General features: G+C 38.7%; 3 protein-coding genes across 3 annotated transcripts in view; 1 reads left to right on the top strand and 2 right to left on the bottom strand.

The window, feature by feature from the left end:
* Positions 1-15,227, bottom strand: part of LOC146463768 (uncharacterized) — a 225,952-nt gene that overhangs the window by 129,997 nt on the left and 80,728 nt on the right. The gene's annotated exons all lie outside the window — the stretch shown is intronic.
* On the top strand, positions 279-3,396 carry LOC146463774 (neuronal pentraxin-1-like). Its single transcript, XM_085084373.1, has 3 exons — positions 279-339; positions 1,449-1,662; positions 2,682-3,396. The coding sequence occupies exons 1-3, from the start codon at positions 279-281 to the stop codon at positions 3,079-3,081; spliced, it is 675 nt and encodes a 224-aa protein (XP_084940499.1). The 3' UTR covers positions 3,082-3,396.
* On the bottom strand, positions 5,959-14,847 carry LOC146463773 (uncharacterized). The gene is made up of 5 exons (XM_085084098.1): positions 14,488-14,847; positions 12,070-12,224; positions 11,099-11,335; positions 7,763-7,990; positions 5,959-6,176 (listed from the first exon to the last, which is right to left on the bottom strand). Exons 1-5 carry the CDS (start codon positions 14,637-14,639, stop codon positions 6,094-6,096), a joined length of 855 nt encoding a protein of 284 aa, XP_084940224.1. The 5' UTR covers positions 14,640-14,847; the 3' UTR covers positions 5,959-6,093.

The raw sequence follows: 15,227 nt of genomic DNA, 5'->3' as shown, positions 1-15,227 counted from the left end.
ATCACTTTAGTCAATTTGAAGTTGAATTTCGCTTAGCGATTTAAAAGTTGATTTATACTAATTCTGAGTTTATAATGTTGCGACCGGTTTGTTGATCTTATGATTCAAAGTTTAGCTATCCTACACAAATGTTTTTCAGGTTTTAAGAGGTGCCGTCTAGTTGATAAATTATAGTAACCCTCAAAAAACAATTCTCGAGATAGATATGCCTGGGACGTCTTATTAACTTTGATTTGGACCCCCGTGAAAATTCCAGTTCTAATAGAACTTACGCAAAAATGGCTAAATTTCAATACACTTTTGTATGTATTCAAATTAGCCCTACTGACCTCATTCCAGGTAAAATATTTTTTCTGATTTTTTAACTCAAGAACCAAGTTAGTAAGGCTAATTTGAATGCAAAAAAAAAAAAAAAAGAATATTAAAATGTCAGTCATGTTTGCATAGGGTCTATTAGCTGTCTTTAAACTTTTGTTTTTTCTTTCGAGTTTACCTTGGACACCAGTTCTTTGCTTGTGTGATCGTGTAGGTATGTTTATATTTTTGGGACGAGTTATAATGGGAATTCTAAAAGTTCCAATTAGCCAATCAAGATGTTTCATTAGTTACGGACCTCTCTCTCATTAAACTGCTGGAAAAATTAGATATAAAAATAATAAGAAGAACAGACTCATTTATTCTCACTCTGCCAATGGCGCTACTAAAAAACTACAACGCAAAACGACTGCATATCAGAAGCTTTAAAACTGTGTTGTCTAACCTCGTTGCAATTGACTGATTAGCATAAAGCCTTACATATGATAATCGCCGTACGTGGTACAGCTCACAACAGAACCTCGAAGAATATTCGCGCTACCACTATAGCCCACTATCAGCTAGACAAAAAATTTTACTTTGTGTGATAATTTAACAAGTGGTGCATGCTTTAAGGTGCATACATCGCATATATGCAAGCAGAAAGTTCGAGGAGCATGAGAGAAGACGACTAGCGCGCTTCAAGCAATTCTTTGTTCTCAAGAACTGACACTTTCCTAGCTCATCACAACTTGATATTCGTGCAGCTCTATGCATGAACCAATAATTGCTTTGTATCATTGGCAGTGAAAACGTACGCACATGCGTGACCAACAGTTTGACGATAGCCGGGAAGAAAGTTAAAAAAACAACAACAACAACAAAGGTCTTAGCTTCCCTAATTCTTTGGCCAGTTTGCAGGCTGAAGATGTTCTATTCTGTTGCGCTAGGCCGTTTATTGGGAAAAAAAATCTTATCAAATTAAGCAAGAAACAGGTCGGGTTTGATTACACCATCAGCGTGCTTAACAAGATTATGGTACACGCTGACGTGTACTGAATTCGATCACGTGGATTTCCTAGCTATGCTATAATACGTTTAATATGTATTTTTCAACCTTTTGTTCAACTGCTTTTTTCTTTTCTTTTCTTAAGGTGAACGGTCGAATTTCGACTTGTACTTTCCACGTAAAGGCCTCACCAGTTACATTAATCAGACGTGGTCCATAGACATTCAGGAGTTTACAATTTGCTTTTGGATGGAAACGAATGACTCTGATAAGGGAGCACCGTTTAGCTACGCTACATCGGGAGCCACGAATGAGATAACGATTTTTAAGACTGACTTTACAATTAACAATGCTGATAGGTAAGCATAGAAATTAAAGCTCCATTTGTCCTTTGTTTGAACTTCAAATATTTAAACACCCTTTCACGTTCACATGGAAACCTTGAATAAATTGTCCTTCTAACTTTTGATCATGTTGGAAAAAATCCTTTGGTGTGATTAGCCAAGGGGAGGTTTTGAAAAGTGTATTAAGGGTGAAATGCTAAAGTAGAACCATTGAGGCGAAAGCTTAAGCTCTTTCGACAAGTTGATGTCTCGTTATACTGTACAAAAGGTTTCTAACGTTTGACTTATTATAACTGCATAATTTGCGTACTGTTACAACGACCCCTTCCTAAAGCGTTTATAATGAGCATTTTACCAACATTTTTCGTCTTTTGGTCTATGGTACTCTAATAAAAGGGTCATATGCGAAGACTAAGGACAAATTTGTGGAAATGTTTACTGACATTTAACCTTATTCATCCTGGGTGGAAGGGAGAGGGGACACAAAATGCTATCCTCTTTGTAATTGTAAGTGCATTAAAGCTATGACAATGAAACCTGGGAGCGCATATAAGTTCCAGACATGGTTCCATGGCGTCACAAAACGTGCAGAATACGTCATTGATTCTTTAAAAACGCCATCTTAAATTTCTGTTTTCTCCAAAACCCCAAAACAATCAAACCTATAAAAATGGCAACATGATGTAAAATAATGACGATACACTTTTTTAAAAAAGTTTTAAAGGTAGCTTTCTCACAATGTACAATCAATCCAATTTAAGAAAGCATGCTTGACATAATCTTGTTGTCATGGAGACATCAAGTCACACGGTCAATCAAATTTCATATGAAGCTGTCGCCAGTTGATTTGTATCAAAATTCAAAGTTTTGGCAATCTTTGCTTTAATATTGACAAAGTTATAAACGATCAAATTCAGCGCGAGGAGGTTGTGAACCCGCCGTTCGCGCTCCCAACTCCAAGACTGAATAGGAAGAAATACCCCAACAAGGCTTGATTAAAAACACAACTGGATACAATTCTTTGTTTATTTAAGCGACATAGATTTGGGTAACTATTACGATGGATTAAGACACCAGGTCTGTGCACGATGGGAAAATCAAGCTGGATCCTGGAATGTGACCGTGGACGGCACAATCATCAACGATGGTACTGGGAAAGAAGTGGGACACACTATTCCTGGTAGAGGATACCTGGTGATTGGTCAAGAGCAAGACAACCCCCCTGGTGATCCCAGTGGATTCAGCTTGTCGCAAAGCTTCGTGGGGATTATCACTGGGATTAATGTGTGGAGCGAGGTGCTGACTCATGATGAGATATTGCGCATGTCCAAGACTTGCAATATGGGGAGTGGAGATGTCCTGAAATGGTCGGATTTTCAGATCTGGAGGCATGGCGATGTCCAAGTTAAGTGCCCGTTTACTTGCAAAGTTTGATATGTCTTTTTGCATTGCTGCACTCTGTATTAATATCTCTTGCTTAAAGATTTTTGAATTCTGACACTTTGTCAGCCCTCTTGTGGTTTCTACTTGGCGTATATACTTAAATCCACGAATACGAATTGTTTCTTTCGTTTACGAAAAAGAAATTTTGAGGGTCGTCGTCACCAGTGCAGTCGACGCAAAAGATGATAAATCTACCTTAGATATTTCTTGGCTCGTTTTTATACCAGTAAGAAACGGAAACCACCAAGAACTAGTCGAAATAACTTTGCCAAACGGCAATGTGTAGGGCGCAGCGTTGTAAAATAATCGAGCAAAGGAAAATCATTTGAAGAACATTATTACTTCCGATTTTTCCTCTGTCACCTCCATGTTAAACCGATCTACAACGGGCCTTTGAGGCTAAGAAGGGGGGATTCTGCTCCTCCCTAGTCTAATTCCCAGAGTATTGAAGCTATGAAATAGAAATGTAGGCTTTTGATTCTTTTAAATTATTCGCACTATATAGAGAAAACACTGTCTAAATGCACGAGCAAAATGGCGTGGATATTAATCACGCAAGATGACGAATTTTTACGTTTAGGTTTTCGGGGAGTTTGGAAACCAGATTTCAAACAGATGCGTGGATGTTGTAACATTGAAATGTGCAGATTACATCTGGACGAAAACATGTACAGTGCACGTTATCCTTCTGACATTTCTTTTACAATATTTAAATTTGTGATTTTAGTCGAATTTTAGTTGAATTTTACGCGTGCATTTTAGATGAATTTTACATAATGTCTCGTATTATTATTATTATATATTGCGTGTGCATTTAGACAGTGTTTTCTGGAAATATCGTGTGCCCCTTAAAAGTAACGAAAGCCCAAATGTACAGGGTAAAAAATAGGTCGATAAATGTTTCTTTTAAGGTCCAAAAAAGAGGCGATGAAGCCATATGACATTGAAATTAGGTCATTATATCTTAACGATATCCTCCTCGTCGGATCCACCATATTGGATTTCCTACGCAGGAAAACCACCAAACTGATGAATTATACTTGAAAACCAAGCCGGGAAAAAAGGGTTGCGGTGGTGAAATCACATTTAAAGGATATCATCCGCCACACGAAATTGTTTCGAAGTGAATATCAGGAAGAGACGCAAACTTTTTTCCCCGCGCTGACTTTGAGTATTAATAACCTTTTAATATAAAAGCAAACCCCAACAAACTTTGTGACTCTTCCTAAAATTTATCTAGAAGCAATTTGATTTAATAATTGATTGTTCTGACTAGAAGTTGCCATGGCAACAAGATTATGACAGCCCGTTTCTTGACAACAAGATTTTGACAATCTGCTTTTTCTGCCTCGTGCTTATTTATATATTGTATGTGTCTATGTCCAAGCTGGTCGTTGAATGTAGACTTGGGGAACTTTTGAAGAATTTGAAAGAACACTTATCTAAATAAAAGTAAACAATAAGTAAGAGACCGCTAACGAAAATGCTGCAAGTAGACGCAGGATCTGTAAAAGATATGTAAACTGTAAACACCCGTTGTATTTGCATCAGAACTTTAAATTAAGTAATTAGGTTTTTTTCTTAAGATTTTATAAATTGAGAGAAAGTAGAATTATTCTAATGTAAACCATAGATAGTAGGTAAACATGTGTTACGTTGTAAGTCCTTACAAACCATGAGCAATACATATAATTATGTACAAAGATGAAATAAAACGTCTGTGTGTAGTTAATTAATACGTTTATAACAGAATAAATGAATTTTTAGTGGAAATTACCTATTAGGTAACTACTTTGTGACAGGTGTTAATGTTATAGATATGCATCGATTGATTAGTTTTGTGATCTTAGGTAAGTCATATTATCCGTCTCAGCCTTATTTATGCCAGGCTCTTTTAGTAAATAATGCACCGTACACTTGAACAGTCCCTAGGGACCTGTTCTTTAAATGGAAGGTAGTGTTGAGAGTAGAGTTTAGAATGTAACAAACAAAGGTCATCTCTCTCCTTTGTGCAGTAAAACTGTGCTTTGTTATCAGTATGCATGTTGTATAGTAAAACAATTATCCTACTCAATCTCTTGCGAAATATCATCTGATTTCTGCCAACTCTGACTAAGGCCGTGCCTGCAAAGTATTCGACGGCACTTCGCGCAATTTCATTGGGTAATTGTTCAATAAATTACCTTCATTAAATCTTAAAGGGGCAGTGTTACCTATTTTAGGTGACACTTTGAATAGTGAAAAAACAGATTTGTATAGATGCAAACATTAAAGAATGTTTTAGTTTTGTTAAAATATCCTTACTAGGGCATAGAAAGTAGAACACTTTTTTTGTCTGCAGATGGCTAAAATGGAGTTAAGTCAAGTTAATCTTGTGAGTTTTGGAAAAATTGCTAAAAACTTATTATAGCTTGTTCTTCCCTGGAAAAATCATTTCATTTTTGCCTCCCGGTGCTTTAACGGTTGTTTTAGGTTATAGAAGGGGTTCTCTGTCAGTTTTGGCCAACATACAGCAAAATCTCCTTGACAGTGCACCTTAAATCCTGTTAATCGGGTAGAAAAGGTCATTCTTGATCAGAGCGGAAGCTTTGATTATGAGCACGAGATTGAGCACGAGTACTAATTTTCAAATCTAGTTTGCGTGCTTTGGACAACCGCTTGTCACGCCAATCTTGCTTCTAGGGTCTTCTTTTCTGCTGGCAAACAACGGGAAGGGTCGAGAGTTTTGGGGATGTGACTGATTGAAATTTGAAACTCGGAGTCGTACTCAATCTTGTTCTTGGACTCTCGTCTGAAGGTCCCTAACAACTTTCAAGATGTTGCAAATTCCTCTGTCCCAATTAAGAGTAATATACCACTCTGAAAATGTTATGGTTTGTAAACTTTTATTCTATTTAAACAAGTAGCGAAGCAGTGGCTATGGAACTTATACAAATTCAGTTGGCGATAGTGTCGGTATGCCTCTCTTGAGTCACAATGTCACTAGCTTTCTTTCAGAAGGCATCATTTCCAAGGGGCTGGGAAAGACCGCCGCCGAACTGGTTCCATTTGAAGAACAGTACAAAGGTAAAGCCTTCCAAGTGGTCCTATTAAAAATGAATACTTTTTTCAACAATTATTTTCAAAAAATTCTATGGTTAAATAGAAACCAAAACAACAACAACAACAACGATCTTTATTCGTGCCCAGAAATTATACAGAGTTACATTAATACAAGAAAGAAAACTTACTAAAGAAGAGGGCACAGCCACTTAGAAATAGCAAGCTAATCGAGCTAAGTGGCTGGGCCAAGCGGAAAAATTTGCAAATACCCTACATTAAAATAGAACTAAGGACACGATTTACCATTCACACACACACGCACACACAAAAATACCAATAAACAAGGGGAAGTGCACACGCAAAAACTGGAAAATAAAGTGCATCAATGAACCCGTCGGTAGTTGGAGATAAGCGATTCTTTTAAGAGGACTTTGAAACAGGTACGACTCTTTAATTTTACAAAAAGTATTACTAGCACGCTGGAAATTAAGAAGGTACATTCGCCTTTTCCACAGAAAACACATGGCAGGTTTTGTTACGTACGTTTTTAATACCCTGCATATCACAAGCAACTGAGGCTTCGAGGGGGTGAAGGATACAGTTTTGAAATGATTGAATAATTTGATTAATTTAATCTAAGCGAAAATAGTATGAAGCCTCGGCTTCTTATGTTTGCACTTTTTGATACAAGCTCCTTATAGCCTTATTTCGCATAATACATTATATAACACATTAAATATATTCTGTAAACATATCTATATACCTAACTTAAATATGTTTTTTTCTTTCTCTTGCTCTGTAAATGTTGAGTGTAACCACTGCTCGCCTCGACTAGCTCTTGCTAACCGTGGGCAGTACGCATTTCTTGTAAGATTTATGTCAAGAATCAATAAAATGAACTGAACTGAACTGATGGTTGCCGTAAACTCAACTCAAGCTTAACTCAACTCTTTAAAAAACCCAACTATTGGGGAGACTTACAAATTTGCTATTTACAAGACCATCATTGAAATCTATCTAGTAATCAGAGAGGGACAATCCCCGGAGACCAAGGGGCACAGCCAGGTCAAGGCGAAGTTTTGTCGGGTGAAACCTCGCTGGTCCCGATTTTTCCCGTGAAATCTTCGCACCGTCGCGACTTTGTGACCCCGAGATCTCCGGATTATATACAGCTGTTTCGACAAAGGTTGTCCAAAAAAGCGTAAAAGCGTACGCGGCAATGCCCATAAATAGCCAATAAATTTCAATAAAAGCTCAGAATCCATAATGCCTCGACCGTACAGCGAAGACTTGAGATGGCGGGCAATATGGATTTGGAGCTTTAATTTAAATTTTTGGGGTATTTCCCAGACTACCTTTCGGTATTGTCGCGTACGCTTTTACGCTTTTTTGGACAACCTTGGTCGAAACAGCTGTATTCGCGAAGAGCCGAAAGACGTGTAAAACAACGATTACGAAAACGTTATTTTCGTAACATGGAAACATAAAACTGTTGGTCACCTAACCTTCACCAAAGAAAGTTTGGAAGTGTAAACTATAGTGAATATACAAACCTATTTTGCACATTACTAAATCCACCACCATTACAATGCACTAAAAAAATTATTTCAGCTATAATAATTGTATGTACCTCTCAAATATGTCGAAAACGCGGAGTCGTATTTCTGAAATTCCCTCAATGGAACTAGCCCTTTCAATGAGTCGTCGCATCCTCGTCGTCCTAAGTGCTCCTTGAGTTGCATTACTAGCAGTTTCCAGCCATCTTTTCTCTCAAGCTGATTGGCGACATTCAAAAACGTATTTCTTCTGACACAGTTTTCACGGTACTTTTCCCCTTCTTTGATTCCCCTGGATTTACCTGCAGTATCAAAATTGTAAACTCAGTGTGTTTGGTGTTTCGCTGTGGCTACCACCGGGAGAGCAAACCTCTAAACGTGGTTTGGGATACTGAATTCCGAATACTTTATACTTGTAACGCGCATTTTAACATGACGTGATGATCAAATGCGCCCACCATGAGAGTATACAGACAAAGACCAGACCACAACACCGGTAACTACGTCCCCTACTCTTTGCGAACAGTGAGTGGGTTCTTTAACGTCCCAGAGAGTTACAAACAAGGGTTGTGAGACCGGGCCTACGGTTTATCGTCCTTATCCGAGAAGACTAGAAAGTCTAACCATTTGCAGATGTCAGAGCAAAGCACTTTCTCCTCAGTTGTTTAAAGACCCTGAGTGGTGGTCCGGCCGGGGTTCGAACCCGTGACCTCCCGCACGGTAGTCCGGCACTCTACCAACTGAGCTAACCGGTTGGTTAGTTAATTGGTTTCTAGCAGATCACATAGCTATCACATAGCTATCATAGTGATATGCTAAGCAAGCTGCAGTGGGATATCCTTGAGGAAAGACAGAAACATCTGCAAATGGTTAGACCTTTTGGTCTTCTCAGATAAGGACGATAAACCGTAGGTCCCGTCTCACAACCCTTGTCCGTAATAACTCTGTGGGACGTTAATGAACCCACGCACTGTTCGTAAAGATTAGGGGGCGTAGTTCCCGGTGTTGTGGTCTGGTCTTTGTGTTTACTGGTCTGGGAGGGTGAAGTGAGACTATATATGGACTGAGGCGGCAGCCAGAGGCGCCTTGTATATGCTGACGTCCGATTTCACCCTCTGGATATGATCGGTTATTGATTGTTAAGTCACACGTATGTTGTGACTGATTTAATAAAGACTTCAAGACTTCATAGGGATTCATGCTACAAAGTACTTAATTCTTCTGAGACATAAAAGTGGCCATGTTAATGCGGAGCCTTTCAAAGTCCAATTCACTCTTACTGAGTATTTTAAAGTTTCTTTTTTTCCAAGAACAATAACGGAATGGAATATTGTTCCAGAGAATGTAGTTAAAGCTCCATCCCATGCAGCTTTGCTGCCCTTGTTTCAGTATTGTAAATTTTCAGCTGGTTATTTATTATTGTTATTTATTTATTCTTAAATGCTGATAATACAGCTTATTGATGGAGGCAAATAAATGTGGTAAAAGGTAAACATTATCCATTGTATCTTATAAAAGCAATTGAATTGGATACAGCTATTTTAATTAACGTTGTCGGATCAAAGTATAAAGCTATAAGACCAGACCTCAAGATTCTGTGGATTTGTTTATGTATGAGTTCATCATCATCGTCTATCCAGTGAAGATATACGATGGCGAGCCATTTGGATGAAAAAACTATTAGGATATCAAATGGATGAGGTGGCATCCTCTTTGAAGATGTCTTTAAGCTTTAAGCTTTGATCCGACAACGTTAATTGAAATAGCTGTATACAGTCACTAAGTTTAAATACACAATGCCACGAAAAAGGTCTTCCAGAAATTACTACGCAGCCCGCGAGGTACCGAGGACAGTCGTATGATCTTTTTTAGTTAACACGGCACAGCCGGACAGGAAAAATGCATATCTGCGTGTTCAAGCAAATTTGCTAACCCACAACGTTGCTTTAAACTCCAGCCCCGCACAAAACAGGTAGTAAAAGTTTCTAGGGATAATAAACAGTCTTTGGCAATGCTTCAGTTACATGGCGAAATTGTTCCACCTCGTATTGACTCTACAAATACCAGCAGAGAAGCCAGATTTTACTGTCTAGCTACAGCAGACTCAAACTGGGTGGATTCTACTCCTGTAGGAATTTTTCCAAATTAACTCTACCAGGACATGTTCGTCGCTGCATGTATCTGAGTGAAAGGAGACAGTAAGCTCACGCTATAGGACGGATGAGGAAAGCTGATGGGAAGTTTTGCTTGCTAACCAATATGAGATCATTCCTGGTGGTAATATGCCAACCAATCTACAGCTAAAAATTTGTTGCCAGCATATAAACAGCTGTTACCTTGGTCATACGCCAACATCTTGCCGTTTACTCTCTTTAGCTAGTCTGTTGACAGTTATATCTCAATTAAAGATATTTTTTCTTGTCTAGGCTACCGACTTGCAATAGTGGACAGTGGGATACTAATCACAGACCCTCATAAGACATTAGAGACCTTTAGATTCTAGTGCGAGTGCGAGTACGACTATGAGATTTGACTTCGAGTTTTTAGCGAAGTACTAAGAACAGATATATCACAGAAAGTTTTATTTCACTCTTTACGAACGACGAACTTGACGCAGTTGGTTTGAATGATGATAGTTAAGTCCTTTCGTGTTTCTAAAAAGACGAGATCACCTACGTTTCGAGGTACTCGTTTTCGCCACTACGGGATTCTTACAAAAACTCGTAGTAAAATGACGACAGCTATCTTGTTTTCCCACCAAAATGACACTGGTTAACGCGCGCACACTCTTTGTTTATTGGAGAAACTCGTAGTTGTACTCGTACTCGTACTAGAATCTAAAGGTCTCTATTATGATGCACCTCGTACAAGGCCATCATGCCTCGCACAGTAAGTTTGAGGCCTTGGATTAGTAAACGTAGTATATTGTTGGGACGTGGTATTAAAATCGTCAATCGGTTATCTACCTTGTAGCAATTTCCTTAAACCAGAGCGTTCACACTAACTCTCTGTCTTACCTGAATGTACAAATGAGTGCTGCCTAGAAACAAAGTTATTTTATTCTTTTCAGCACTTTTATCGTTTTATTTTACAACGCCAATTTCGTCTCTTGCTCCCTCATCAGTAGCTTGCCATATCTGATTCCAAGTTGAGGTATTTAAAACAATTATTATTATTATTATTATTATTATTATTATTATTATTATTATTATTATTATTATTATTATTAATTTATTGCTTTGGCTAGTAATAGAATGGACAACCATCCTATACCCAGAAGAAGAAACAGCCCCCCTTATTGCGTGGTGCATCAGAAACCAGCCTGCTTATAAATTACCTGACCTTACCTGACCTCACCTGACATGACCTTACCATATCTTTCTACAAGATCCTGTCTTAACCAACTTTACCTACTAGAAGATTAACACACGTGATCCTCCTCTTGTAGACGGCTACATGGATGGCTGATATTCCCGAGGGCATTCTACGACAAGCATTGATGCCAAGACCCATCAGTTTGGATACCACTTTGGCGTGTCCACGGTGGGAGGCTATAAACAGTGCTACGTATCCACGTTCGTTGAACTCCATTCGTTTAAACCAACCACGACCACCCACTGCTTGTCTAATGTGCGAAGCCATCACTCCTGGTCAAAGCATTTGACAAATGAATGTAAGTAAGCAGCTTACAAAAACTTCACATTGAAGGGACTCTCTCAAGAAAAACTCAATTATTTTTCTAAGGAATGGCAATGACACTATCATCCCTAACAGAAACCTGTAGCAACTACTTTAATGAAGTGGGATGAGAGTGATCTGGAAAAGGTAGTTTGAATTTCTGAGAATAGCTTACTTAGCGAATTTGGTTGCAATGGTAACTTCAAATTCAGTGAACCGCCCACGGTACCAAATAGCTTGCAATGACATTCCCAAAGTTTGATGGCGCTAGCCTACATGTTCACTAAACTAAGGTTCAAAGTCCCCCCAATCGGGCAGAATCCTTCCGACTCTCTCTCCCCTTCCGGTGATGTTTTCTTAACACACATCCAGAACCATAGGTGGAGACAGTTCAACCATCTTCCTCCTCTTTCGCACCGGTGTGTGTTATAGTTGCGTGTGTGATTTAGTTTTAGGTCTTAGTGAAATGTACATTCCTCTATCTCCACTTTAATTTTTTGGTGTACAAGGGCGGAATAGTGGTGAGGGAGGTAAGGGGGGGGGGGGGGGGGGGGGAGTAAAGTGTCCGCGCAGACGTTGAAGGATGATAACTGCTTTTAATATTAAAGGTTAAATTTCATCGGATATTATGACTTTTCCAAAAGAGTAATGGCAAATGCCATTAAAATTATGGAACATTCTTTCTGCTGTCCTTCCCTCCTACCTTTAACGTCACCATAATAAGCAGCATTAACAAGTGAAACCCACTGTGGCCAGAGCTTCATTCTAAATAAAGAATTAGGTACCACGTGGTAAAACGATAACTTCCTACTGTCATCCATATCCAGGTCATCAAGATACATTAGACGAATTAGTTGGCTTTAGAGGAAAAAAAAACAGCACTATTTAATTTATGGGATAAAATGATATTTGGTTTTATAGAATCGCTCTAAACAGGATTTAAGAAAAAATAACAAAAGAATAAACAGCACCACTAGAAAGCAACACTCACTGGCTTTCAGTGGTGCCATATTGAAGTCTCATTCTCGAATGACGGAAAAAGAATCCTAACCATGTTGAAAACTGGTGCTCATGACGTTTTTGTGAGTCTTCGTATATTCCCCCAAAGTTGTATGGTAAGCACCGTTTGGGCAGGTTTTAATTATTTATGATGTCGTAGTTTCTGATGACATCAGACCCTCTGGATTATGTTTTCACCTTCACCGCATAATATTTATGAGATCAAGACTATGAAGTGATCAAGGCTATGAAGGGATCGGCGTTAATTTAATCCGCCTCAAATTATTAGCATCACCAGAAAAACAAAAAACAGCCCAAACGATGCTCACCATACTACTTCCCAAACGAAAAGTCAAAAATTCATATTTATTGGAAACAATTTGCTGCTAAAACAACCCAGTAAACATTCATGTGAAGAACTGTAACACTCCCAGCCAGGATAAGATTTCCACTTTCTAAACGGCGATAAGTTTCTAATTTTTTTTATTATTAGTCATTTGGCATGTCGCCTTGGCCAGTCTCTTGTACTCTACCCACCCTGTCATTTGCATGCATTAACACTTGAAGGAGTAATTCCTCTGTTGTCCTTCTTAAAACCTTTTGTTTATCTTTCAGAGCTGTGCAACAGCCTATCACTACTTGAGTCTTGAATCCGAAAGATAAGCAGAGAAGAACTAATAAAATAGTACAGCATTTTGATATTTGTAAAGTCATCCTGGCTTGTAAAATGGTCAGTGCTACCTTCAGACAAAAGGCAAAGGAGGCCATCTGAAATATTTCGTTTGCAGAACCTGGCAAATCGCATCAACAAAGATGGAAGTAGACCCAAAATACAATAAAAACTAAAATTTCTTTACCACTAATCGAAATATGTCATAGGTGTATCTGTGAGTTGTAATTACTCTGAAATCTTAATAACTGCTCCAAGACAAGTGGTACTTTTTTTTGGTTACACGATACGTTTTCGCCTCCAGACTGAAATAAACTAGTACTGTAGTTCCACCTTATAAAGCAAAAACTACGTCACATTGCAGATTTCCGCATTTTTATCTATTAACACATTGTAGCCGTCTTGTGGGACCTCAATCTCGCACCCAAGAGTCCTCAGGCTCTTTGGTCAGCGGTTGGTCGCCGGGAGAGACTCTGGGGAACTGGAATTTTGTTTAAATTTTTGATTGGTTGCCCCGTAAGGGCTTGCATTGTTTTACTGCAGAAATCCTGCGGTAATAAAATTCCAGTTCCCCAGACTCTCTCCTGGCGGTTAACCGCTCGCCAAAGAGCCTGAGGACTCTGGGTACGAGATTTATGGGACCTGAGGGTGTTGGATCCACCCAATCCAACTCCATAATCCCAAACTGTTAAAACTATTGCAACGATGTTTTCTCTGAAAGTGAGAAGTGATCATCGCAGTGAATTTTCCAATTTATGCAATTGGAAATTAGAAGCCTGAAAAAAAATTCAGGCTTCAACGGGATTTGAACCCGTGACCTCCACGTTACTGGTACGATGCTCTACCAACTGAGCTACGAAGCCACGCATTGGGAGCAAGGTCAATTGTGGGTTCCCATTTTCCCGTGAGAGGAGTGAAATGATGTAAAGTTTCGAATCCCGTTGAAGCCGGAATTTTTTTTTTCAGGCTTCTAATTTCCAATTGCATAAATTGGAAAATTCACTGCAATGATCACTTCTCACTTTCATCTACATCTGCAGTTCATATATGAATCATTTCATATACTTTACGATGTTTTCTCTGGAGTGCGCAAGGAAAACTGCCGATAAAGTCTTGAATTGCGCGACAAATTCCAGAAAAGGTCTCGTCGGATCTAGTTACTAAGAGAAAACTGATTCACTCCTATTCAATGAGTGATGACTTTCCATAAAGTTTATCGATGTTTCTTTTTAATAACATAAGCAAACTTGGAATTAGGCTAAGAGCTGCTAACTTTTATATTTCTGGTGAGAATCTTTATATGTATCAGTTTATTGAGTAGTTCTTTAAATAAAGCTGTTTATTTTACGCCCGTGTGGATAAATTTCCTGAAGGGATTCACGTCATTGAGACAAGAAAGAGAGTACTGCGTTATAATATAATACTTTAGTTGCAAAAGTTTTGTACACTTACCGTGGAATTCCTATCGCCAACTCTATGCAATTTTTCACATCTAAAACATTCATGGAAGTTACTACATCAGTTATTTCGATCTTCTCGTCGAAAGGGAGATCAATTTTTATCGTAAAAGGGCGGTTTTTTGCTGAGTTAGTCTGTCGCACCATCGCTGTGTTATTTCCAAAGAAAGTGTTATAACTCTCGCGTTTGCTTCATTGATGACGTCAACAGAATAATGAGCTGCGCGCGCGGTTTTTTTTTTATTATTATCATTGACAACTCAATCAACGAACAAGTTTATTACGCCGAAATTCCAATAGACCTTTATCACACGGCGGCCATGTTGAGTCTTAAGAGAATAAAAAGCTTTGTTTTTGGACGGCAAGCCTCGCACTGAATTCGCGTCTGGCCGAGGCTTGCCGTGCGAAAACAAAGCTTTTTATTCCCCCAAGATTCAACATGGCCGCCGAGTGATAAGGGTCTATTGATCGCTGTTAGTCACTGTTTCTCGGCTTGTGTTCTCGATAACTAAAGGTGAACTGTTTTCTTTTCGACAACGATCTTTTCCTGTGCACTTTTCTATAATTTTGGGGGAGCATTTGTAAAAGTGGGATCAGAAAACAAAGTAAACTTAGCTGTTGCGAGCCTTTGATTCGCTGGCTGTGTAAGTTGGGGTGGAAGGGGTTTAGATCAACTTTTTTGAGATAGCTAGATAACAGGTGTGTTGTTAAACTTGCTGACACATTTTTCACTTT

Source organism: Pavona decussata, unplaced genomic scaffold (genome assembly GCF_977016875.1).
Source record: "Pavona decussata unplaced genomic scaffold, jaPavDecu1.1 SCAFFOLD_175, whole genome shotgun sequence".
In the NCBI taxonomy this organism is placed as follows: domain Eukaryota; kingdom Metazoa; phylum Cnidaria; class Anthozoa; order Scleractinia; family Agariciidae; genus Pavona; species Pavona decussata.
Note: the sequence above shows the minus strand (reverse complement) of the source record. Positions and strands in the feature narration are given on the sequence as shown.

Excerpts from the sequence above, each read along its gene's own strand:
- LOC146463774 (XM_085084373.1), top strand. The coding sequence starts at position 279 with ATGGCTAAATTTCAATACACTTTTGTATGTATTCAAATTAGCCCTACT. Across the intron at positions 340-1,448 it reads CCCTACTGACCTCATTCCAG|GTGAACGGTCGAATTTCGAC; the intron begins GTAAAATATTTT and ends TCTTTTCTTAAG. Across the intron at positions 1,663-2,681 it reads ACAATTAACAATGCTGATAG|CGACATAGATTTGGGTAACT; the intron begins GTAAGCATAGAA and ends TGTTTATTTAAG.
- LOC146463773 (XM_085084098.1), bottom strand. The coding sequence starts at position 14,639 with ATGGTGCGACAGACTAACTCAGCAAAAAACCGCCCTTTTACGATAAAA. Across the intron at positions 12,225-14,487 it reads TTGGCGATAGGAATTCCACG|CCAACTAATTCGTCTAATGT; the intron begins GTAAGTGTACAA and ends TTTCCTCTAAAG. Across the intron at positions 11,336-12,069 it reads TTATTATGGTGACGTTAAAG|GAGTGATGGCTTCGCACATT; the intron begins GTAGGAGGGAAG and ends TGCTTTGACCAG.